This window comes from Alternaria conjuncta, assembly GCF_024043145.1.
Source record: "Alternaria conjuncta strain BMP 0040 chromosome Unknown scaffold_1, whole genome shotgun sequence".
Classification (NCBI taxonomy): Eukaryota; Fungi; Ascomycota; class Dothideomycetes; order Pleosporales; family Pleosporaceae; genus Alternaria; species Alternaria conjuncta.
This window is the reverse complement of record NW_026250090.1, coordinates 1,062,029-1,086,153: the sequence shown is the minus strand read 5'-3', so window position 1 is coordinate 1,086,153 and position 24,125 is coordinate 1,062,029. Positions and strand designations below refer to the sequence as shown.

Sequence of the window (24,125 nt, the reverse complement as noted above, 5' to 3'; positions counted from 1 at the left end):
ATGAGCCCCTGCGGTCTGCAATTGTCAGTCACAAACCCAGGTCTCATCGCAGAGCGAAGCTTACCGGTACTCGGACTCATACTCCCCCATCTCCCAAGCAAGGGCTCCAGGCACACCGAGTAAGCTGTAACGTTGAGAACTCATGTCGGCCAGATGGCGAAGATGAGACGCAAACTTTCGCAGTAAAGTGGGAAGTGGCAGGGGGCTGGACAGCGAGCCATCTTGTATATGAGGTGCACTGATACCCGTTTCTTTGGCATCGCGGTTTCATCCTTGTGATGTTGCACAAGGCTGTGGTCGAGGTGTGGGGGCGAAAGAGCGAGATTGAACTCCAGCCCTTGCACCTTCTGTATTGGCAACCAGCTGTTCGGGGTCCACATGACAACACCGATCGCTTAATATTGGCAGGCACCATGGAGATTTTATATTAATATTGCGCTGTTATTCTTGTGATTACATGGGGATTGCTTCTTGTAATCCCGGTGAGAATTGGTGCAACTACCTGGCGAATCGCGTGTAAAGTATGTGTGCACAATACAGGACCATTCCACGCAGCACCAAATGCACCTTCCTAAGCACCTTCCCTGATGACGGAATGAATAGAGTGCGCCTTTGACTCAGACTGAGGCTGGTCATTGAGTTCCCGATAACAGAGCTGACGTTCCCGCCCCAATGCCACCCGTCATCGCCAATGACTCCCAGAAACAGTCGACCATCGCTCACACATACTTCAGACATCTCTAACCGTAACCCTGAGATTAGGACCAATCTCCCGCCTCACAACATAAAACCCACTGTCTTCCCTCCTTTCCGCGGTGTACTGATGCTGTTTACTTCTCTGCCACCACTTCTTTTTAGCAGCTCGCGAGCACTTCGCCTTGATACAACTAATCCACTTGGAGCATTTGCAGAGTGAAACTTTGTACCATGCACATTTTCCGCCACTTCCAGTCCCCTCCGCTCCTGCATGTGTAGCGTTATTCTTGTCACTAGCAACACCCTCGGCTGCGGGCACACCTCGCGGCTGTAGAGCTGGCGGCTGCCGCTTCGTTCGTCTGTCTCTCTGGCCCCACTTTGTCCGCCGTTGAACTCCTTCGAGCAAGGACCCAGGGACGAGGTATGATGATGGATCGGGAGGGTAGGGGTTGACGAGGCCGTAGGGTGTGCTGAAGGGTGTAGGTGTGATGGGTTGGAGGTAAGAGAACTTTGTTTCGGAGCGGAGTTCCGGCGTTGGTGCGACGGTGCAGTGGCTTCGTGTGCGCCTGAGGTCGGGTGAAGAGTTTGATGCTGGATCATGTTTTACAGGCGCTCTGTGGTATGGATTGGGATAGTCTGTGGGGCTGGGACGGTGGTGGAGGTTTGTGGGGGAAGATCCCGCTTCATGCTTGACTTTGCTCGCTCCTGTCGGAATGTAGTATCCCGTTTCCGGTTCCTCTTCTATCTTGACTTTGGAGGCTGGGTGTGACGCGTCGAAGTCACGGAAAGTCTCGACAGCGAACCTCTTGTAGCTCGAGCTAACCGACGGACCTGAAGTTTGGCTGCGAAGTGACAGTACATCCCTATGTACTAAGGAAATATCGCTCTCCTTCTTGACTACTGTAGATCGGTAGAACTGTTCAGCGAGGGGGGTTGGTACGCGGAGTGGCGATTTGGACCATGCTGTTGTGAAGGATGGGTAATGTGGTGGTGTTTCGAGATCGGCTTTGTCTTCGACCTTGATGTGAACTGTATGATGGCGGGAGGAAGGCCCTCCGGGTTTGACTGTTTTCGCTTCTTCTTTGTAGTCTCGACGTCGGGATACTGGCGAGGTTGGGTATACCGTGTTATCGGGACTCTCGGGCTCAACTTTCACTCGTGCGCGAGTCTCTTGCTTTCTTCCCACTACTGCTATAGTGCTTTCAGTTCCAAGCGCGCTGAACCGGCCAGGTATTTGTATGATTTCGGGAGTCCTTGGAGGCACAACATTCTTGCTTTGTGCACGAGCATCTCTTGCTGAAGAGCCTCGCCTGGATTCGGTGATCTTGGGGCCCATCGTATGCCAAAGGCTGGCTTGCTTGATCTGGTTTCAATAGTATAGTAGATGATTGCGACGCAAAACTCGTTCCCTGTCCTAGCAATCTTCGACGATGTTGCTGGATAATTGAATGCAGGTGGGCGTGCAAGACAGTGTTCAGACAATCGAAATGCTTGATGAGTGAGTAAAGATAGAGCCCGGTGATGTGCCATCGGATGCCGACGATGGGACAACGTGATCGGGGAGAGGCCTGGACGCGGAAGACGCTGTGGGATCTGCAGGGCAATTACAAATTTCGCTGGTCGTCTACTCAGTGTGGCATGTCATGTGTGGGTGTACCCAGGAAAAAGGGTCCTGGGTGGAGCCATGGGCCCAATATTCAATCGACCACCTGTTCTTCGCGGATAAAGACACGTAAGCTGTTTTGGTAATGTTTTGATGTAAGCATGCCTAAATGGAAATGTAATGAAGACGTCGGATCAGCGCAAAGAAGACGATTTTGGCGAACTTATGGCATTGTCTGTCGAAGGTAAGATCGAAAACCCTGCGTCAGCTGACCACCCATTGACACTGACACTGGCTTGAATGCGTCTCTTCTCGTTGCTCTCGATGCCTGATACGTCCCATACGTTGCGATGTAGAAACTGGAACATTACCCTTGGAATTGTCCACATGCAACATCACCTCCTCAGAAAGTGGAGCAAGGGTACCGTCCGATTTCATAGTCATTTTCGAACAATAAGGGGTCTTTCCATTTGGCGTCCACTCCTCGACCAACTCAACGGCGTAGGGGAAATCCGGCAGCGTAGTGGAATTATCCACATCAACCGTACCTGATGCAGTGTTGGTAGCGCTAGCAGCCGTAGCTCTGGTAGGGTAGATGTAACCCTCAATAGTGGTCTCTTTGAAGATGCACTGCCACAGACTATTCCCAGGTTGAAATAGAGTGTTCGAGGTCGCAGGATGCATCGGTAGCTCTTCAGCCAGAGATAGCTCATCCTCGCTGAGCAATACAATCTTGTCGTAGGTAGTGCGGAAGTGATAGGCAAAATCGTTTTCGTGCTCAGCATTATTAATTGCTAGAAGCTCCAAAGGTGGAATGTTCGGTATGCGTTCGCCATGGCAGACAGTATCGTTACTTCCCGATAACCCCACCGCTATCATGATCGTGCTGTCGTTGCCCGCCAAAGCTGGAAGTATGCTTAGCTGAAAGGTTGTTTCAGACGCGCATTGCCACGCATTTATCTGATCCTTGTTTGCCAGACATGCCATACTCTGTTGCTGCGGAAGTTCAACAGGCAACGCAAAGATTCCACGTCGGAGGTTGTTGGTAGTGTTGGTACTTGAAGAGCCATTGCTAGCAACGTGTGCTGTCGCATCTTCATCCCTGTAGATTTTGTGTTAAAGGCGTCCTTATGATTTGACTTCGTACATCTTACCTGGTTGAGGATCGATCTTTGACAGCCAGAAGACTCAGCCCAATCGTAAGGAGCATCAGAAATTGTAAACTCAGCAAAGCTAAAATACGTTGCCGCGTGGACATTCGCTGCCATATGCATCTTGGAAGGCTAGGCAGAGGTTTGTTGAAATTATGGACTTCCTCCCACGACGGCACGAAGACTTCTTTCTCTTCTTGATCTGGACTGAGTATAGGAGCCGAGAGAACATTACTCCTTTCGAAAGGGACCGCCTCGATCCCATCCTCGATCTTTCTGATGAGACATGTTCCGGAATGAATTCCAGACGTGTTCGTTGAGTCGGAGCCGCCGTAGTTGGCTGGAAAGGTGGTATATATGCTAGGGAGTGGCTGGATGCTGCTGATGGACCGGTAAGGCAGCCGCATGGGTGCAATCCAAAGTTATTTTTTAACAAATATTAATAAAGAATGTATTCCTGGTGTTGAACCTGGACCGGCCAGGCACGCAGGGCTGCAGGAAGCGAATGAGAGAGTAGAGAGTGAGTAAAAATAATGAGTGCCGCATACCAGAAATAGTCCCACATGAAGGGATATAAACATTTGCTCATGACCTGTTGAGTTCATGAGAAGTATGTGCCGTGCTTGCATATCGCTTTAGCTACGCCGTGCTCATACTACAGCTCGATATCCAATCGAACACCTACCACAACCAGGGTCTGCCTGTATCTCGGCTCGTGTTTGCTATCAGATCAAGGACAGATTGAGTAAGAGGCTGGAAGTGTAATCGTTAGCAGCCTAGAGTATTGGCTCTGCGCTGCCCATATGCGATGGATTGTAGGTAGACTATACGATAGCCGCCCACCATCATGCCGGTCCTCCGAACGGCCGTGGTGCCTGGGAAGCCAAAGCGCGGACCGGACCGAATGCGAACAGCTGTTGCGAAGAATGGGATCAGGAAACGCGGTTTGACTTGTGCGCTTGCGCAAGCCGAGGCCACACATATAATTCTCGGCGTAAAGTATTGTTGGCAAGCTGTGCTCGAGACTGAGAGGTTCAAATGCATAAGTCGCGAGTAGAGACCTCCGTGTTGAATCGAACATGGTTGTTGGAGCAAGCAGCGCGAAAGGTTGTACCGTGTGTCAACGCGCGTGTTTGGTGTGTGACGACTAGCCGCCGCCCAGACGTGCCGCAGGTCGCATCACCGGTCGAAGACAGAGCGATCGAGTAGAGCTGTCGGCCTGTATCTCTGCCGTCTCGTTCTTTTACCGCCGAGTGTAGAATTGCAGCACGTGTGAAAGCTCATGCTTGGTCGGCCGCCTAGGTGATGGGTCCAGGGTATTGAGACGCGTCGTGAAAATGTGGGTGGTTGGTTGGGTTAGCTCCACCAGCTCTTCCGAGGCGGGCAGGATCGACCCGAAGCGCGTCAGGAACCCGACCAATACCTTCACAACCATCCAAAGACGCCCCATCGACTGCTGCTTCCTCTTGGTGACGAACAAATCGCGCTTCGGATTGTGCAGTTGCCTTCCCGTTCTCAGAGTGCACCAATATCTACCCCGTTCTACTGTCTGTTCCCCGGGTGAACGCAGAGGCCACCAAGTTTCGCAAATATTGACATGTTTCGAAACAAGAAACAGTGCACCAGCGCCATCTCACCATTGTTTCGAAGACAGGCAATCGTCAGGATTTTATGCTGAATTGCGCATATTTCCTACTTCGATAGAGCTGACCAACATGGCTCCCCTGGCGTCATCCGCTCTGTCTCCAAACGTGCCAAGCTGAACGAGTAGGAGACTGAGCATCAAGATGCCGACATGCTTGCTGATGATCCCATGTTCTCTGCTAATATTAGACATCTGAGAGAGGTAGCGTGCCTGAAGTGGTTCAAGGCTGCGACAACTAAGCTGCAAAGGTGCTGAGCTCATCCACCCAGCCCGAATGTGTGCCACGATGACGGGAGGAAAAACTCAGCCCCAGATCTGAAGCGTATAATACTTGAGCATGAACCGTTGAGAAGTGCTTTTTCGTCCCTCTCCTCGTATTATACCCACTCCTACGCTCGGTCAATATGGAATTATTACAACCTTCTCCCCGCACAGCGCCCGCCTCTATGACATTGATGGCAAGACGACAAAAGATAAATTGGTTGCTGTTCGCATCGAGCGCTTTACTTTGTGCTCTATCCATCACCGTATTCGGATTGATCAGTTCTGTGGTGGCTTGGATACATGACCAGAAGCATCAGGTGCATGTTTATCATGTGAACTGGCCTGGAAATCCGACCCAAATCAATGTCGAACCCAAGAATGTGTGGACGGACCAAGGGCACGAGAGCAACGGCGCAGCAGTATATGGATTCTTCTTGGGCATTCTCGGCATGTGGACAGCATGGAGGATGAGGAAGACTGGACAGGTACGGTAATAATCTCCACGATCTCTTGAACAGGGTGCTAAAAGTGTGAATAGGGTCGAAAAAGTCTTAGCGCCCTTGCTATCCTGTCGTTGCTCGGAAGTGTATTCTGTTTGTCGGCTTTCATCTTCGTCTTCGTAGTGACGTACCAGACGACAGGCCAGCACATCAAGGAACCTATCGCCTCCAACACAGTCGGAATCAACTACCCGTACCTGAGATGGACGCCCGAGACGTGGTTCAAGGCCGTGCTAGACCTTCCTCTGGCTGACGGAGCGCAAGCCGCCGAGATCAAACTAAGGGTCGGATGCATGGTAGCCTGGCGGTGGATATTGCTTCCTCTCTTGCTTGTATATATCACGACCAGTTGCGTCGCAGCGATAACTTGGTCAAGGCGGCGGAGAGACGACGTGCTGGTGCGGACCAGTTCAGGGCATTCTGTGGAGGAGAAGGGGTCACGATGAATGGCATGGCGGTACACATGACATTTAGCGAGTTGGGTGCGAACCTCGGCGCGTGACAAAAAATGTCCCCACCAAGCTCCGACTCTCTTCAACCCGCAATACGAACACATACAAACACACGCACCTCTCCTCCCTCTCTCCCTCACCCTCCCCGCCGAGAGCCTTCGCTATGGGCTGGCTCATCTACCTCGCCGCCATGCCGCCCGCGCTCGTCATCGCCATGCGCCTGCTCTCGCTCGTGCTGCCCGCGAAGCCCGCCCAGCTGGTGTCGTACTACGCCTTCGCAATAAGCTCCATGCTCCTCATGCTCTGCTGCGCGCTGTACGGCACCCTTGTGGCTATACCTCTGCGCCTCGTTGGCTATGGTGGACTGATCCAGTGGACGGTTGCGCGGGCGTTCAAATGGGTCATGTGGTTGTGCACCGGCGTAACATTCAGAGTGACGGGGAGCATGAAGAAAGAGGGCGGTCTCAGTGGAGAAGACGCCCTCAGGGACCGTCCCGCCATTTTTGTGGGCAACCACCAAACGTGGGTTCACCAGGTCCTTTGGCTAGGCCAACTCTTGACTGCGGCGCTGACACTTCTTGCAGCGAACTCGACGTCCTCATGCTTGGCTGCATGTTCCCCAAGTACACGTCTGTCACGGCCAAGAAGTCGCTGAAATACGTCCCCCTACTCGGCTGGTTCATGGCCCTCTCCAAGACCGTCTTCATAGACCGCGCGAACCGCACCTCCTCCCGCGCCGCATTCGATACTGCCGCACATACCATGAAGACCACACGCCAGAACGTTTTCATCTTCCCCGAAGGCACGCGCTCCTACGCCTCGAAGCCTGAACTCCTACCCTTCAAGAAAGGCGCCTTCCATCTCGCCGTACAAGCGCAAGTCCCAATTGTGCCCGTCGTCGTTGGCAACTACTACCACGTCCTAGACGTAAAGGGCAAGAGGTTTACGCCAGGCGTGGTGGATGTAACAGTCCTGCCGCCAATACAAACAAAAGGAAAGGGACCAGAGCACGTCGATGAGCTGCTCAAGAAGACAAGAGATGCTATGATGGATGAGCTGATCCGGCTGAGCCACGTCTCAGGCACGGGTAATGGCGAGCCTCTTCCGCGTACTAGTGGGACCGACGGACAGGAGCGCAGTGAGCTGAGGAAACGGAATTAGGACTTCTGGCACATACGGCGTTAGGTGGCGCTCGGTATACATTGATATCCCCAATATGGCAGGTTCGATACTGTCTGGCTGGTTGGCATGTACATAATCGTAGTTCTAGTGCAAAGATCATTTACTCAAGATTTGTTCAGCCCAATGCAGCACTGCTGTCAAATATGTCATGGCTTTTTCGAGATTAGCAAATGGGCTTGGAATATGGTGTAGAACGACCCAGAATACGAGCTTCCGCATAGTCTAAGAGGGTTGGAGCTCGGCAAACCTTCCCCGACTACGATAGTGCTCGGTGCTCGTTACCCCACAACTACCCCTCTCGTTACCCAATGAGGCAATCCCGTGCTGGTTAGACGCGTGAATGCTGAACAGCGTGTACCTAGGTCGCATATATAGCCATGTTGACGACCATGAGAGAGATGTTATCTCATTATTGACCATTCGAACGAATTCAAGAGCGTGCTTGGAGCAAGATGGCAGCAAGACAACCAGGGTTAGTCAACGAGACGAAATCTGGAAATGCATTCAGTGTCAATGGGAAAAGTGCCATAGTCACTGGTGCTGGGTCAGGTATAAACTTCTCCTTTGCAGCCTTACTTCTCAGCCATGGCTGCACCGTCCTTATAGCCGACCTTTCGCTTCGCCCGGAAGCAGAGCAACTGGTCAAAGAATACAGTACACAAGAGCAAGGCAGACCACGAGCCGTCTTTCTCAAGACCGATGTCACGCATTGGCCGCAGCTGGAGCGCATGTTCGAAGTAGGAATACAGGAATTCGGAAAAGTCGACATTGTATGTCCAGGAGCAGGCGTCTACGATCCCCACTGGAGTAACTTCTGGCATCCTCCAGGCGTCGATGGCGGCGCGAGCAGAGACAAGGCGGACGGGGGACGATACGCAACTCTCGATATCAACATAACACATCCCATCCGCACGACCCAGCTCGCTATATCGCATTTCCTCAATCCACCACCTGGTGTAGATAGAGTGAGTGCGCAGAATCCTAAGAGAGTTCACATCATCTCTAGTATTGCAGGCCAAAACCCCAACCTCCACGCGCCGATATATACGGCGGCCAAGCACGGGATGAATGGTTTCGTCCGGTCGCTGGGTAGGCTCGAAGCGGAGATGAACATTCGCGTCAATGCCGTCGCTCCCGGCGTCATCAAAACACCACTGTGGACCGAGCATCCGGAGAAATTGGCGTTCGTTGATCAAACCAAGGATGCGTGGGCGACACCCGAAGAAGTGGCAGTCGCCATGTTGAGATGCTTGGAAGAAACCGATCTGGGTGGAGGCACGATCCTTGAGGTGGGCGCGAAACAGACCAGGCTAGTTGAGGCATACGTGAGTATTAATGGAAAACTTCCACCCGAGTGTGTGACTGTGTGCTGATGATTGATGATGCAGAACGATCCGGGCCCGAGTGGAGCGGGCCATACTGTCAGCAATCTTGAAGAACAATACAAGGAGGTGTACGGATGGCTGAACCAAGACGGATGGGGCAAGACGACTGGCAAAGCAAAGTTGTGATATCCAGCTATCAACATGGAGAAGCCTGAAGTCGGCCTTTTGGCCGAAGCTGGCCTGGATATGTCCGCGGGATTTCACGATGATAAGCTAAGAATAACATGGCGATAGTGTATAGCCGTGGGTTGTTGGTAGAACAAGCTTCCTCAATCGTATGACAGTGCATTACTCTGCTCCGAGTACCGCCACGTGGGATCTGCTCAGGCATCGCGTCCAGCCACGTCCATCCCGAAGCGCGTCCTGATGGATGGGCCGGACGACAGTGCTCCGAGAGCGGCAAAATTTCTGATCGCTAGCGGTTACTCGAAAGGACCCTCACCGCTGACTGAGCTTGACTTCTGCCGCCATTGCCACCGGTGACGCTATTTTTCCATGGAGGGGCCGGAAGGTGAGGGGCGCTACGTATGAAAGGCCCCACCCATGCAGCTGGCCCAACAACACTTTTACATCACATCAGTCGATAACTTTCCTCACCTCTGCTACATATCAAGTGCTCTCACAAACACTTGCAACAAACCTTCAATCCCAATTCCATACACATATACCCCTCACAATGCCTAGCTCCCTCGAACAGCTCAAGGCCTCCGGCACCGTGAGTATTCACATGCGCAACACCAGGCCTGCGGAAGAATTATAGCTGACCGACTTTCCCTACAGACCGTTGTCGCCGACTCCGGTGACTTCGCTACCATCAAGAAGTACCAGCCCCAGGATGCGACCACCAACCCCTCGCTCATCCTCGCCGCGTCTAAGAAGCCCGAGTACGAGAAGCTGATCGACGCGGCCGTCGCATACGGCAAGAAGAACGGCACCGACCTTGAGAACCAGGTCGACACCACCCTTGACAACCTGCTGGTACAGTTTGGCAAGGAGATCCTCCAGATTGTCCCCGGCAAGGTCTCGACAGAAGTCGATGCGCGCTTCTCCTTCTCCACCGAGGAGTCAGTAGCCAAGGCCCTGCACATCATCGACCTCTACAAGGAGATCGGTATCGACAAGGAGCGCGTTCTCATCAAGCTCGCGTCCACATGGGAGGGAATCAAGGCTGCTGAGATCCTGCAATCCAAGCACGGAATCAACTGCAACCTGACCCTCATGTTCTCCCAGGTCCAGGCCATCGCGGCTGCCGAGGCCGGTGCTTTCCTCATCTCTCCCTTCGTCGGCCGTATTCTTGACTGGTACAAGGCCTCGACCAAGAAGGAGTACTCCAAGGAGGAGGACCCCGGTGTCAAGAGCGTCCAGCAGATCTTCAACTACTACAAGAAGCACGGCTACAAGACCATCGTCATGGGCGCATCTTTCCGCAGCGTCGGTGAGGTCACCGAGCTCGCTGGTTGCGACTACCTGACCATTGCTGTAAGTACTACCCGCAGGCTCTATCCCTGTACATGTGACTAACGAATACAGCCCAACCTGCTCGAGGAGCTGTACAACTCACAAGACGACGTCCCCAAGAAGCTCATCGCCGAGGATGCCAGCAAGCTCGACATCGAGAAGAAGACCTACATCAACAACGAGGCCGAGTTCCGCTTCTACTTCAACGAGGACCAGATGGCCGTCGAGAAGCTCCGCGAGGGTATCTCGAAATTCGCCGCTGACGCCGTTACCCTGAAGGACATCCTCCGCAAGAAGATCCAGGCGGCATAGAGTGTGTAATCCGATAACGGAGACACACCAAGCATCTGAACACTCTTACGGCTTTCTTCGGTTTTGATATGAGACATGATGGGCTGGCTTCCAATAAATAGATAGTAAAATTGACATCAGATGTAAAACACCATCTTTCCGTCGTCTCTGTGATATGCTGAAACCTCCAACGTCATGAAAGTGTAAGAAAACGATAGAAACCATGTCAAGTGATGGGCCCTCAGGGCTATTAATCATTCGTCGGATCTGGCCCGGCGTTAGAGACCGTTGCGTCACTACAGCCCCGCATTCGGCCGGTGGAGGCGGCTTCAAAGCTCACCTCTAGCCAGCTGTACATCTCCCTCCCATCTCCTCCCCAACAACGCCTCTTTCTGTCACAGATCCCAAAATACACAAGTAATACCATCAATACCCATCACATAACCGTCACAATGGTCAAAGCCGGTACGTATGTTTAGAGTAGCTTCACGAGCTTGCCCTCTTGCGGGAAGGTGGGGTCAGCTCCTTGCGTAAGATTGAGCAGATTATTTGCGACGACACGGTACTCAGGTGTATCGTAACGCTCGAAAAGGTCAATTGGACAGCTTTGGGACTCACAAGGAGTACCATGCTGTCAGTTGGTACCTGGGGCTTGTCGTTGTGCTTCTCCAATCAGCTCGCCGGCTGCAAGACACCCTGATGGCCTTCCGCTACACTGCACGCGCATCAACGCGCTACAGAAGCTTGGTACAGCTTGAAGCTCAGAGAGAACGGATGTGCTAACGCAAACGCTATAGTCGCCGTCCTCCGTGGAGACTCGAACGTCAAGGGAACCGTCACCTTTGAGCAGGCCGACGAGTCCGCCCCTACTACCATCTCATGGAACATCACTGGCCACGACGCCAATGCTGAGCGTGGCATGCACGTTCACGCTTTCGGCGACAACACAAACGGTTGCACGTCTGCTGGTCCTCACTGTGAGTACAGACCTGCACCTACACCCCAACAGCCCTGCACCGGATACGCAGGAACACCCACCCTGCAGATCTAGCCGCCGAGATGCATACCCATACTAACACGCCCACCCAGTCAACCCCCACAACAAGACGCACGGCGCGCCCGAAGACGACGAGCGCCACGTCGGTGACTTGGGTAACTTCAAGACCGACGGCCAGGGCAACGCTCAGGGCAGCACCACGGATAAGCTGATCAAGTTGATTGGCGCCGAGAGCGTCGTTGGTCGCACCATTGTCGTTCACGCTGGAACTGACGACCTTGGCAAGGGCGGACACGAGGAGTCCAAGAAGACTGGTAACGCTGGTCCTCGCCCTGCTTGCGGTGTTATTGGTATCTCCAACTAGATGTTGCGGGGTATGAATGTAAACGACGAGGAAGTCTTAGGGTAGCTTGACGAAAATCAATTGCTTTATCCTATTCCTCATCCAAGTGCATCATGCAAATGTGGCTATGGTGTTTTGACGGAAGGCATATGCATTGGTGTGATTATGAAGATCTGACAGAAGAAATATGCATTCGTGTTGCCTACGTAGACTAAGTCACTACCACGACCACCGCCCCAACCATATCCCCGCAGCTGCCACCCACCCGCTCTTCCGCCGAGATGACCGAATCTCAATTGTCCGAGCGTAGCAGCTGGCAGCAATACGTACCAGGTCAGGTTGCTAGTGGACGGGCTAGAGTGTGTCCTAGTCCCCCATGTTGCATCCAATAAGAATAGATGGTGGATCGAAGAAACGAAGACCCAAGCCTTGAACTCCACGCCAATGCAGAGAAAGGGTATCGATGCTTACAGTCGAGAGATAGAGAGTTGTTGATACGCCCCCAATGTCGCAACTTTTTTTACCGATGAAGGGTACGCAAAGAGAAGCGGACTGCTGAGTGGATGTGATCAAGGTCAGTAGCAATGGAGGGAACGATGAATGAGAAGCCACCCTCGCTTGTTCTGAGGCAGGGCCTAGAACAGAGAGGGGAGCTAAGAAGGATTACAAGTTGACGACACGAGTATCGTCGTTGAGAAATTGACGGCGATACCTCGCTATCTCCACAGCGATGCCGTTGGGGTCTTTGATGTTTTTCTGACGAAGTTCCTTGAGCACGCCGCGGAGACCGTCATTCCAGCGCTGCTTTTCCTCGGAGGTCTTGCCTGGGTTCGCTGTGCCGAGCTGGACGAGCAGTTTGTCACCTATATGATTACAAGTCAGTTTCCGCGCAGAGGTATAGCCGTCATGAATGGAAAACAAAACACAACGGAAATCAAGACAAAAACGCCTCTCCCAACGCACCAGTAATAGCAACTTCCCTAAAGTGCTGATCGGGACATTCAGGGTCGTTGCATGCGCCGCCAGCTAGTTCGTACTGGCAAAGCGGCTTCTCTGGGTTGATCTGATGACTAAAAGTCAGGGACAGGAAGCCACCATTTATATCTTGAGCATAGTTGGGATGATAGCGATAGGACTTGAACATTCGCAGCGGGCTTTCGTACGGAGTAAACCTGGCTGGCTCGGGTTCTTCGTCCTGTTCGGTCACCTCAGGCACCTGGTCTGCATTAGCTAGGCCTCCGGTATGGTGGTTGACGTACAGGTCCGCCAGCGGCCGCCGAAGACGTTACCTCTGGTTGTAGCTCGGGCGCTAGATCATCAGCTATTCCAGCGTCTTGATGTAACGGGTTGTACGCTGAGATGGACTTCCTCATTTCCGGCTCTGGGGTAGACTCGTCGTCGGATTCGCTGTCGTCAGAGCTTTCATCAGATGATGTAGCAATGTCCATAGCGCCATCTCCCGCCTCAGCTTGAGCCGTGGGCTCATACTGATCTGCGGTGGATTCTTCGCCGACCTGGACATCCGGCATGTCTTCTTCGACGTCGGGTGGCTCGTAGGCCTCTTCTTCTTGCGGGGAGGCTTGCGAACTTTCGAGCGAATACTCGGGTTTGGTCTGCACCTCTACTTCTTCTTCCACGGGTACTTCGGGAATAACGACGGATTCTTCTGGCTCGTATTCCGGCTCGTACTCTTCCTCTTCTTCCTCGTCTTCGTCACCTTCGGAAACAGACATGTCGACTTCTCCTTCTTCTGACGGCGAGGGGGCAGTGATAGGTTGCTGAACCTCTTGGTCCACAGCAGCACTGGCGTTGGCCTTAGCTACGTCGATCGCATTTTGTGCACTCGCATCAGCTTTCGATGAATCACTTTGCGTGTTTTCGATCTGGTCTTGCTGAGCTGTCGAGACAAAGGCTGGCGCCGAAGGATTCAGGGTCCGAGTGCCATTGGTAGGTGAATCCTGTGGGCTAAAATGTATCCGTGATGCTGCTGGGTTAAGGGCGCCTTCTGCAGACATGACCTGTTCTGGCAACTCTGGGGGCTCATAACTCTCCTGCTCGGGCTGAACCGTATCCTGTCCAAGTCCAGGGAGTGCCATTGGTATTGAAGTTTGTTGGTTTGAAGCTGAAAGTGAAACCGGTGAAGTATCCTTGACTGCGGGTTGCGATACAGGCTGGGTTTGGTTGAGTGGGGAATTCGAGTCCGAAGACTGCTCGCCTTCGATTTCATCTTTCTTGGCTCGTAATTGCGCATGAGACATGCCCTCTGTGTCGACACCCAGATCTTCCAGCTCCTTGGTCAGCTGCTCCTTGTCCCTTGCGATCCTCTCGTTCTGCGCCGTTAGCTGCTCCAATTCCTTGGTCAGCTGAGCCATCCTACTCGCGTTACTCGCAATCTCGGCATCCAAAGTGGGCAGCTTAGACTGGATCTCCGCCCGGCGAAGACGATTTGTGTCTTTGGAATGTGATGGGAATGATACAAACTGGGTCGTGGATGTGGGAAGCGCAGCTGGAGTGGAGGCTTGGAGAGATGGCACTGGTGTCGAAGTCTTTTGGCTCGCGGACGGTGATGTAGTGGCGCTGGCAGCTGCTGCCAACCTATCCCGCTCTCGCTTTTCAGCGAGCTTCTTCTTGAGGGTCTCGCGCATGGCCACCAACTGCTTCTCTTTGTCCACTAGCTCCTTCTCACGCGCGACCGTGTTGGGTGTTTCTGCGCCTGAGGTACCGACAGCAGCGGCCGATGGGGTTGCTGGCATCGCGCCGGAGTGGAAGTTGGGAAGGGTGCCAGGAGCCTGACGCGAATGCTGACCTGCCTGAGGAGCGGGCTGATCGTCATCAATGTCCATGTCGCTGCCGTTGGACTCGTCTTCGCTAACGTCTATTATCATTGAATCATCTTCCTGGTCAGCATGCGGAGACTGGCCCAGAGGCCGTGTGCGAGGAGTAGCAGAATTTGATATAGATGCTGGCTGAGGTGCAGCCGGAGCAGGTGTATTCGATGTTGAAGACGCGCCCATGAAAAGACCTGGAATGGCAGAGAAGGATGGGGTGTAGGCGGCGCTCGTGGGTGTGTGCGAGCCGGGCGTGACTGGCGGCTTCTGTCTGGCCTTGATGGCTTCCAAGCGCTGCTTAATCAGCTCGGTGTTGCGCGCTCTCTGTTCGTCTGTCACAGGTGGCTTCGCAGCCGGCGGGGTCGCGGGCTGGGGCGTCTTTGTAACTGGCGCAGGAGTGGTGGGTTTGGCGGCGGCGGCCTGTTTCGCAGCCTTTGCGGCCTGAAGACGTGCTATGTAATCTTGACGATGGCCCGGAGTGCTTGGCGACGCGACAGACTTGGGCGCATCTTGCGCGACGGGAGTCACTGGCTGGACGGCGGGCGCCTTGGAGACGGCATCGTTGGCCTTGGGTGGCAGGATGGGCGCAGGCTCCGACGGCAGGTTGGCGCTCTGGTACAGGCCCCTCAGCAGCTCGGGGTCTAGCTGCTCATTGGCGAGGGCTTTGTACGAGACGTTGTTGCTGTGCAGAAGCTTGATGAACTGCTTGGCCGCGTCGCGATCCTGCTGTAGCTTGTCCATGAGCGACGGCGAACTGTCGCCTTCACTCAGCTCGCCATCTTCGCGGTCGCTGTCCGTGACTTCCTGTACGCGCTCGGGCAGTGGAGGCTGGGGAGGCAGCGACGGTGGGGGAAAGGCCATGTTGGGGAAGGGCGGCGGCGGCGGGAGGTTTGGGGCACCTGGAGGGAAGGAGCCACTCTGGAAGAGCGCCCAAAGATTGGCATCGGGCGGAGGAAAGGCAGGGAACGGGGGCTGCTGGCCGTTCTGCGCATACGGGGCGAGGTTGATGCCCGGGATGCCCGGCAGCTGCTGCATGGGCGGGGGATGCGCGTAGTTGTTTGCCATGACGCGCGGTGATGGAGGAGCGTGGGCAGTTCGTGAGATATTGTGCATCGCGACAGTATCGAGAAGTGTCCGTGCACACTCCACCCAATCACGACCCCGGCTGTTGCTAGGGGCCCCAGCGGCTGTCATTGTTTACAACAACTTTACGTGCAGCGTCTGTACCAGCAAAGCCTCCCTAGGGTTCCTTTTGCATGTCTGCACCCGCGTCCCCGCATACTACTGTACATACTGGGGCAATGTCAATCAACTAAGCCCAAATGACCCCTTCGGATACGACGACGACTGCACCACGACAACACCACCACCACTCACCACCATGAGCGCGAACGGGCCCGCGCCGAATGGCCGACCCTTCGCCCGCAACTCGCGCGGCACTCCCTTTGCCAGGAACTCGGTCTCCTCGCCGCTCCACGAGGCCGACGACTCCCCCATGGGCCACCTGCGCAACCGCTCCCTCACCAACCTCACCAGCCCGCCGCTGGGCCGCAGTGACTCGGCACGCCTGCGCTCCAACTCGAACCGCAACAGCACGCCCGTCGGCACCTTTGCCCCGCAGTTCATCTCCGAGGACGACGACGCTGCTCCGCGCCTGGGTGGCATCGTGGAAGGCGAGAACGACTTCTCCGGCAAGCGCTATGTCTGGCTTAGGGATCCTGTCACGGCCTTCGTCCGCGGATGGGTCGTCGAGGACCTGCCGGGCGGCCGCATCCTCGTCCAATGCGACAATGGCACACAGCAGGATGTCGACGCCGACGCCATCGACAAGGTCAATCCGGCCAAGTTCGACAAGGCCGACGACATGGCGGAACTCACCCATCTGAACGAGCCCTCGGTCATCCACAACCTCCACATGCGATACCAGGCCGACCTGATTTACACCTACTCCGGACTGTTTCTCGTCACCGTGAACCCCTACTGCCCGCTGCCCATCTACTCGCGAGAGTACATCAACATGTACCGGGGGCGGAGCAGGGAGGAGACCAAGCCGCATATCTTCGCCATGGCTGATCATGCCTTCCGGAATCTCATAGAGGAAGGCACCAACCAGAGTATTCTCGTGACGTGAGTTAGCCCAACATCTAAACCAGCCGTAACTGACCCTCTACAGCGGAGAATCCGGTGCTGGTAAGACGGAGAACACCAAGAAGGTCATCCAGTATCTAGCCGCCGTCGCCAACTCGGAAACCCCACGGGCAAAGTCAGGAGGCCGCCACCTCTCCAACCTATCCGAGCAGATATTACGAGCCAATCCCATCCTCGAAGCCTTCGGTAACGCGCAAACGGTGCGGAATAACAACTCGTCTCGTTTCGGAAAGTTCATCAGGATCGAATTCTCCCGCGCCGGACACATCGCTGGCGCGTACATAGACTGGTATCTGTTGGAGAAGTCAAGAGTCGTGCGCCTCAACTCAAACGAGCGCAACTACCACGTCTTCTATCAGCTGCTGCGCGGCGCACAGAGCCAAATGAAGCAGGAATTCTTCTTGGACAACAAAGACACAGACGACTTTGAGTACACAAGGCATGGCAACGACGTAATTTCCGGTGTGGATGACCGAGATGAGTGGAATGGCTTGATTGAAGCTTTCCATGTCATGGGCTTTACCGACAAGGAGCAATCGGCCATCTTGAAGACGGTCGCTGCAGTCCTGCATCTCGGCAACATCCGGGCCGTCAAGGAGAGTCGGCGGGCAGACCAGGCTACACTGAATCTTGCAGCTGAGCAGCAAGCCCAGATAGTCGCCCAATTACTCGGCATCTCCGCCGATGACTTCATCAAAGCCCTTTTGCACCCCCGCGTCAAGGCCGGCAGAGAGTGGGTTGAAAAAGTTCAGACACCCGAACAAGTCAATCTTTCCATCGATGCCCTCGCAAAGGGTATCTACGAGCGTGGCTTCGGTGACCTTGTCGACCGTATCAATCGCCAGCTCGACCAGACCGGCGGTGGTGGAGACGACTCACATTTCATCGGCGTGCTGGATATCGCCGGTTTCGAAATCTTCGACGAGAACAGTTTTGAACAACTCTGTATCAACTACACTAATGAGAAGCTACAACAATTTTTCAACCATCACATGTTCGTTTTAGAACAAGAAGAATACGCACGCGAACAGATAGAATGGAAGTTCATCGACTTTGGCCGCGATCTTCAGCCGACAATCGACCTGATCGAGCTACCAAACCCTATTGGTATCTTCTCCTGCCTGGACGAAGACAGTGTTATGCCCAAAGCCACCGACAAGAGCTTCACTGAGAAGCTCCATTCATTATGGGACCGCAAGAGCACTAAGTACAAGCGATCACTCCTTACCCAAGGTTTCGTCCTCACCCACTACGCTGCCGAAGTAGAGTATTCGACGGAGAACTGGCTGGAAAAGAACAAGGACCCGTTGAACGACAACGTCACCCGTCTTTTGGCTGGTTCTGCCGACAAGCAAATCGCTAACCTCTTTGTTGACTGTGCCGATGCGGACGATGGAATGGGCGGAGCACGCAGCCGCGTCAAGAAGGGCCTCTTCCGTACCGTCGCTCAACGCCACAAAGAGCAACTGGCGACGCTCATGACTCAGCTCCACTCCACCCACCCCCATTTCGTCCGATGTATTCTTCCAAATCACAAGAAGCGACCAAAGCAATTCAGCGCACCTCTTGTCCTTGACCAGTTGCGTTGCAATGGTGTTCTGGAAGGTATACGTATCGCACGTACTGGTTTCCCCAACCGACTTCCTTTCGTGGAATTCCGCCAGAGATACGAGGTACTCTGCAGAGATCTTCCCAGAGGCTATCTCGAAGGGCAGGTCGCGGCCAACATGATTCTCGAAAAGATCAACCTTGATAGGTCATTGTACCGTGTCGGAATCACAAAGGTTTTCTTCAGGGCCGGTGTCCTTGCCGAACTCGAAGATCAACGCGATGCGCTCATCCGCGATATTATGATTCGTTTCCAGTCCACAGCTCGTGGATTTGTGCAACGTCGTCTGGCTCACAAACGTCTTTATCGAGCCGAGGCCACTCGGATCATTCAGCGCAACTTCCAGGTCTACCTTGACATGCAGTCGAACCCATGGTGGAGGCTCTTCGCCCGGATGAGGCCTATGCTTGGTGCGACACGTCAAGCAGCAGAGGTCAAGAAGCGCGACGAGATGATCCACCAGCTCGAGGAAAAGATGCAACAAGAAGCTGCCGAAAGACAGCGGGTCGAGGACGAGCGAAGGCGCGCAGAAATGGATATCCAACGTATCCAGAAGACGCTTGAAAGCGAACGTGCGCTTGCCTTGGACAAGGAAGAGATCTTCAAGCGTCTTCAGCTCCGTGAGACTGAGCTTTCCGAAAAGCTGGCTGGTGCTATCGAAGATCAGGATCAACTCGAAGACCAGCTAGACGATCTCATGGAAGCGAAGAGGAGGACTGAGGAGGAGGTCGAACATCTGCGCAAGGAGCTGGAACAAGCAGGGCAAATCATCAGTAAGCTCGAGGGCGAAACACAGGAGCTAGAGGAGCAGAACGCGCGTCTGGATCAGCAGCTCAAAGAGCTTGAGATCAAACAATCTCAAAGAAGCCAGGCTGAGGAGACGATGAACCAGGAAATCAAGATGCTCAAGAGCCACCTGTCATTGAAGGAGCGAAAGCTCGAGGACCTCGAACATAAACTTCTCAAGACAGACCAGGACCTCGACATCAAGTTGGCAGCTTCACAGAAGGAGGTACAGGCCGGCAAGAACCAGATCAAAGAACTCCTCGATGAGAATCGGCAAATCCGTAATCAAATGGCGGATCTGTCATCGACATCGACTAGCTATGAAGATCTGATCAGACGTAAGGAAAGCGAGCTCGCGATCCTGAAGACCGACCTCAAGAACTACGAGAACGACCGCCGACTGTTTGACGATGAAAAGCGAACCCTGGCTTCAAAGCATGACGATCTCCAAAGCCGCCTCCGTGACGCAAAGGCGGAGCTGGATGCTGTACGCTCCCAAAAGCAACAGCTCGAACGTGAAGCCGCAGACGCAAAACGTTTACTTGAGGAGAAACTGTCCGAGGACGCTGAGTACAGTGAAAGTCGGAAGCTGTTGGAAGAGCAGACAGAAGCCCTCAAGGCTGAGCTCTTTGCTGTCCAAAAGGAGCTCAGTCGGGAAAGACAATCACGCGACGATGTTGAGATGCTTGGAGAGCACAAGTACGACACGCTCAAGCGCGACTACGATGCGTTGAACGAATCCAAGATCACTATTGAGAAGGAGATGTACGCTCAGCAGGACGTTCTTCGACGAGCTACGGAAACTCGCACAGCACACGAGAACGAGCGGAAAGAGTACCAGAACGAACTCCGCAGCCTTCGCGAGAAATACCTTAAGCTGGAAGAGCAGAAGTTGGATGCCGATGCTCAAGCAGAACGTGCGCAATCAAGGCTGGCTTCCGAACGACAAGCCATCCAGCAACGCGAGCTGGAAGAAAAAGATCAACAGCTTGACCAACTCGAGGCAGAGCGTGACGACTTGGCCGAACAGGTTCACAACTTGACGCAGATGCTCGCCGACTCAGACTCATTCAAGGAGCGCAACGACCAGCAAAAGGAGCGTCTCGAACGCGAGATAGTCACCATCAAGGGGAGACTTACAGCATCTGAGAACGACAACCGTGCACTCCTCAACAAACTTCAACAAAAGAACTTAGACATTGCGCGATCAAACTCGCGAGCTGGTGACACTCATCGTGTGAAGATCACCCAGTTGACTCACGAGAAGTCCAAGGCTGAGGAAGACAACAAGCGCCTTTACCGTCAGCTCGAAGACGCACAGCTCACGATCGCATCTTTGGAGAAGCAGAAAGAGAAGTTGTCGCTCAGTCTTGAGGACCTCAACCACGAGCTTGCAAGAGAGCATAAGACAAGTCGCAACGCAGAGCAGGCCTCCTCTACCATCAACCTACAACTCGCAGATGTCAACCGCAAGCTCGAGACTGAACGCCAGCTACGTACACAAGCTCAAGCCAACACAAAGGCGGTTCAATCATCGCTTGACAACACCAATCAGGAACTGGAGGAATGCCATCGACAGCTTATGCTTCTCCGCAAGGTCTTTGACCCAGACTCGGCCGATGTCGCAATCACTTACGATGCTGCAAAGCCTGACATTGTCAGGACGGTGGACATTGCCGAGCGCCTGGAGGCTGCGAACCAAGCTTTGCGCGTAGCATCAGAGCGATACTCGCGTGCTGAGGCTCAGCTTGACGAGCTCCGAGAAAGGCATGAGGGCGAGCTTCATGACATGGATGCACGCCATGCCAACTCGAAGCGTGCTCTGCTAGAGGAAATGAACAGCAGCCAAGTCAATCAAGCCAATGCTCGTCAAACGCCTACACACAACCGCAAAGACAGCGAGAACAAGCGGCCATTCTCCATTACGAACACACCCACTAACCAGCGACACATCAGCAATGCTACACACGACTCCGCACGTTCTGACCGAACTGTTGACACAGTCGCGTTCAACAATCGCATGGACATGGCTGCCGAGCTTGAGATGGTGCAAAACCAGCTGCAGATGTCGGAAATGCAGAACAAACACCTTCAAGAACAGCTTGGGCGCTCGCCTGAGCGCAACGGCTGGCAGGATGATAGCCCCTCTGTTCGAAGGGTGCAGAAACTGGAGCGTGAGAACTACCGTCTGCATGACATGCTTGACGACTCTGCTACCAAGGTTTCTGCCCTTGAGCATAGCCTTCGTTCCGGTCAACTCTCCTACCAGGAAGTCCAGACGAAGTCTCACGAACAGCTGTTCGATCTCTTGACATCCCAAGAGCAATCGCGTAAATCGATTGTACAGGCTCACAACACCGCCATCAATGAACTCGCCGACGCCAAGACGGCTTTTGACGACATCAAGCAGGTCAAGCTCTCGTTAGAGTCTGAGCTCCGCGAGATGCAAGCTGAGCTCGAAGATCTCACTAACGAGCGAGAGGAAGAGCACGCCAACCATAACCAGCTTCTCCAAGAATTTGCTGATCTCCAGATCCGACTGGACAATGAGACATCGACATTAGTCGATGTACAGTCAAGCTTAAACCTGTACAAGAGCAGGGCCGACGAATACTTCAGCAAGTTGGAACAAGCGGAGATTGCTGTATTGAGAGCATCTCGTGCTGAGCAATTCGCCAAGACTCAAGCGCGGGAAGCTGAAGAGACTAGCGCAACGATCATGGCTGAGCGGAAAGAGATGGACGGTATGGTCGAGGACTTGCAGCGAACGGTTCAACGGTACGACGAACGTGTTGAAGACCTCTCGACCGACCTACAGACAGCTCTGCAAGCCAAGAAACGACTACAGAACGAGCTCGAAGATTACAGAAGTCAGCACGCTCATGACGTCGAGGACAGCGAAACCTCGCTTGAGCAGACACGCAAGAAGTACCAGTCTGAGCTGGCATCCCTTACCCAGGAAATCGACCAGGAGCGCGAGAACGTAATCCACGTTCGCGAAGAGAATGGCCGACTACGGGAAGAGATTGAGGAGCTGAGGAACAAATGGGACGACGAGCTGCTTAACTCGTCGACCTGGGCAAAGGAGAAGAGTCGTCTTGAGATGACTCTGCAAACCATCTCCAACTCGCGCGACGAAGCCGCTAACGCGCATAACGAAGCGCAATCCAAGATCGTCAGCCTGCTATCACAGGTCCGGAATCTGCGCACCAACGTTGATGACCTTGCAGCCGAGCGCGATTCCGCCATCGAAGAAAAGAAGCGTCTCGAATCGCGTCTGCAAGAAGCTGCTGATACGCTCGATGAACTCTCTCGCTCAGAGTCTCCAGCTATGCGCAATGCAGCTGCTTACGACCGTGACTTGTTGGAGCTCAAGTCCGGCTTGGCACAACAGGAGGACATCACTGCTGCTGCGGTAGGCAAGATGCGCCGCGCAGAGGCCCTTGCCCAAGAGCTGCAAAAGGATATCGTAGCTGAACGAGAAGCCAATGTGAAGCTTCACAAGGACAAGGCGGCTGTCGAGAAGGGTCTGAAGGACCTGCAACTCCGCTTGGTCGATCTCGAGACGAAGGGCTACAGCGGCTCAGCTGGCAAGGACGTCCGCTTCCTCCATGGACGCATTCAAGAGGTATGTTGACTCAGACCACACTAACTCACATTGTCGATCGATGCTAACGTTTCCACCAGCTCGAAAAAGCCCTTGAAGACAGTGAATCCACTCGTCTCTCCGAATCGCGTAGCGTCCGCAACGTGGACCGTACGGTGAAGGACCTACAGACTCAAATCGAGCGCCGCGACAAGCAAAACGCGTCTGTCATGGACGACCTCAACAAGTCGCGCGACAAGATCTCCAGCCTGCTCGCTACCATCGACGATCTCCAATCTTCCGACTCGACCAATCAACTCGCCGCTAAGCGCGCCGAGCGCGAACTCCGCGAGGAACGAGAGAAGACACTACGTCTCGAACGCGAACTTGAAGGCTGGAAGAATCTCCGCGTTGAGCGCCGTAGCGCACTCGGCGTCCCCAACGCACCAGCAAGTGAGGCTGGCGACACGCGTTCACGACGAGGCAGTTCCATCGGCCTCCTCATGGGCGAGATGGGCGAAGTCTCCGCAGCCGACAAAGGAAAGTACGGCGGCAGTTTACGCTCCGGTCTCCGTCGTGTCAGCGGTCAGAAGGGTTTTTTGTAGTAGATGGGATCTCTGAGGGGAGGGGAGCATGGAGATCCCGGTATCCTATCATGAAGCTGAGCCCGCCGTTGGAAGAAGAAGAGGGCTTTGCAACGAGAGTTGTTGATGACGCAGTTAGGAACTATCAGTGGCGGCGCGCTGCTGCTGTTGCCCCTGCTGCTCCTGTTACGCAAGTGGTGGAGTTGGACGAGAAGGAGTATAATACCCTGGCAAAGGTTCTGGGGAATGATACACCAGGTGGTTCCCCACTTGAGGGCGATCAAATGGATGTAGAGATTACGGATGACGAGGACGAGGCTACACCCGGTGACGATGGGGATAGCGCTGTTGGCGGTATCGGCGCTGCGGGTACTGGCACTATCAAGAGGAAGAGGACGGTTCGTGTTGTAATCAGGTCGAGGGCGTTTATTTAGGCGGCTGCTGGACTGTTATGTTACGCTGCGCTACGAGCTCTGAATACCCTGGGTCCGGTTGGCATTCGCATGGTTTTGTTGTTTTTGACAAGGCGTTTCCGTCAGCATCATGATATCTTTTGGACGTCGACGATGAGCGCTTTGATTGTTTTACATACATGTAATTATTTTGCAATTGTTCTT

General features: G+C 53.9%; 7 protein-coding genes across 7 annotated transcripts; 5 read left to right on the top strand and 2 right to left on the bottom strand.

The window, feature by feature from the left end:
- Positions 1 to 887: 887 nt before the first annotated feature.
- Positions 888 to 2,032, bottom strand: J4E85_000380 (uncharacterized protein; the record flags this gene model as incomplete). The annotated part of the gene is made up of 2 exons (XM_051464672.1): positions 888 to 895; positions 934 to 2,032. 2 exons carry the CDS (start codon positions 2,030 to 2,032, stop codon positions 888 to 890), a joined length of 1,107 nt encoding a protein of 368 aa, XP_051331193.1.
- A 4,442-nt stretch (positions 2,033 to 6,474) lies between these two features.
- J4E85_000379 (uncharacterized protein) lies at positions 6,475 to 7,472 on the top strand (the record flags this gene model as incomplete). The annotated part of the gene is made up of 2 exons (XM_051464671.1): positions 6,475 to 6,833; positions 6,896 to 7,472. 2 exons carry the CDS (start codon positions 6,475 to 6,477, stop codon positions 7,470 to 7,472), a joined length of 936 nt encoding a protein of 311 aa, XP_051331192.1.
- Positions 7,473 to 7,945: 473 nt separating this feature from the next.
- J4E85_000378 (uncharacterized protein) lies at positions 7,946 to 9,004 on the top strand (the record flags this gene model as incomplete). Its single annotated transcript, XM_051464670.1, has 2 exons — positions 7,946 to 8,818; positions 8,882 to 9,004. The coding sequence occupies 2 exons, from the start codon at positions 7,946 to 7,948 to the stop codon at positions 9,002 to 9,004; spliced, it is 996 nt and encodes a 331-aa protein (XP_051331191.1).
- Positions 9,005 to 9,554: 550 nt separating this feature from the next.
- J4E85_000377 (uncharacterized protein) lies at positions 9,555 to 10,648 on the top strand (the record flags this gene model as incomplete). The annotated part of the gene is made up of 3 exons (XM_051464669.1): positions 9,555 to 9,593; positions 9,659 to 10,357; positions 10,409 to 10,648. 3 exons carry the CDS (start codon positions 9,555 to 9,557, stop codon positions 10,646 to 10,648), a joined length of 978 nt encoding a protein of 325 aa, XP_051331190.1.
- Positions 10,649 to 11,079: 431 nt separating this feature from the next.
- On the top strand, positions 11,080 to 11,988 carry J4E85_000376 (uncharacterized protein; the record flags this gene model as incomplete). The annotated part of the gene is made up of 3 exons (XM_051464668.1): positions 11,080 to 11,092; positions 11,425 to 11,604; positions 11,717 to 11,988. The coding sequence occupies 3 exons, from the start codon at positions 11,080 to 11,082 to the stop codon at positions 11,986 to 11,988; spliced, it is 465 nt and encodes a 154-aa protein (XP_051331189.1).
- A 642-nt stretch (positions 11,989 to 12,630) lies between these two features.
- J4E85_000375 (uncharacterized protein) lies at positions 12,631 to 15,860 on the bottom strand (the record flags this gene model as incomplete). Its single annotated transcript, XM_051464667.1, has 3 exons — positions 12,631 to 12,830; positions 12,931 to 13,183; positions 13,227 to 15,860. The coding sequence occupies 3 exons, from the start codon at positions 15,858 to 15,860 to the stop codon at positions 12,631 to 12,633; spliced, it is 3,087 nt and encodes a 1,028-aa protein (XP_051331188.1).
- Positions 15,861 to 16,176: 316 nt separating this feature from the next.
- J4E85_000374 (uncharacterized protein) lies at positions 16,177 to 23,529 on the top strand (the record flags this gene model as incomplete). Its single annotated transcript, XM_051464666.1, has 3 exons — positions 16,177 to 16,922; positions 16,969 to 22,966; positions 23,026 to 23,529. The coding sequence occupies 3 exons, from the start codon at positions 16,177 to 16,179 to the stop codon at positions 23,527 to 23,529; spliced, it is 7,248 nt and encodes a 2,415-aa protein (XP_051331187.1).
- Positions 23,530 to 24,125: the final 596 nt, after the last annotated feature.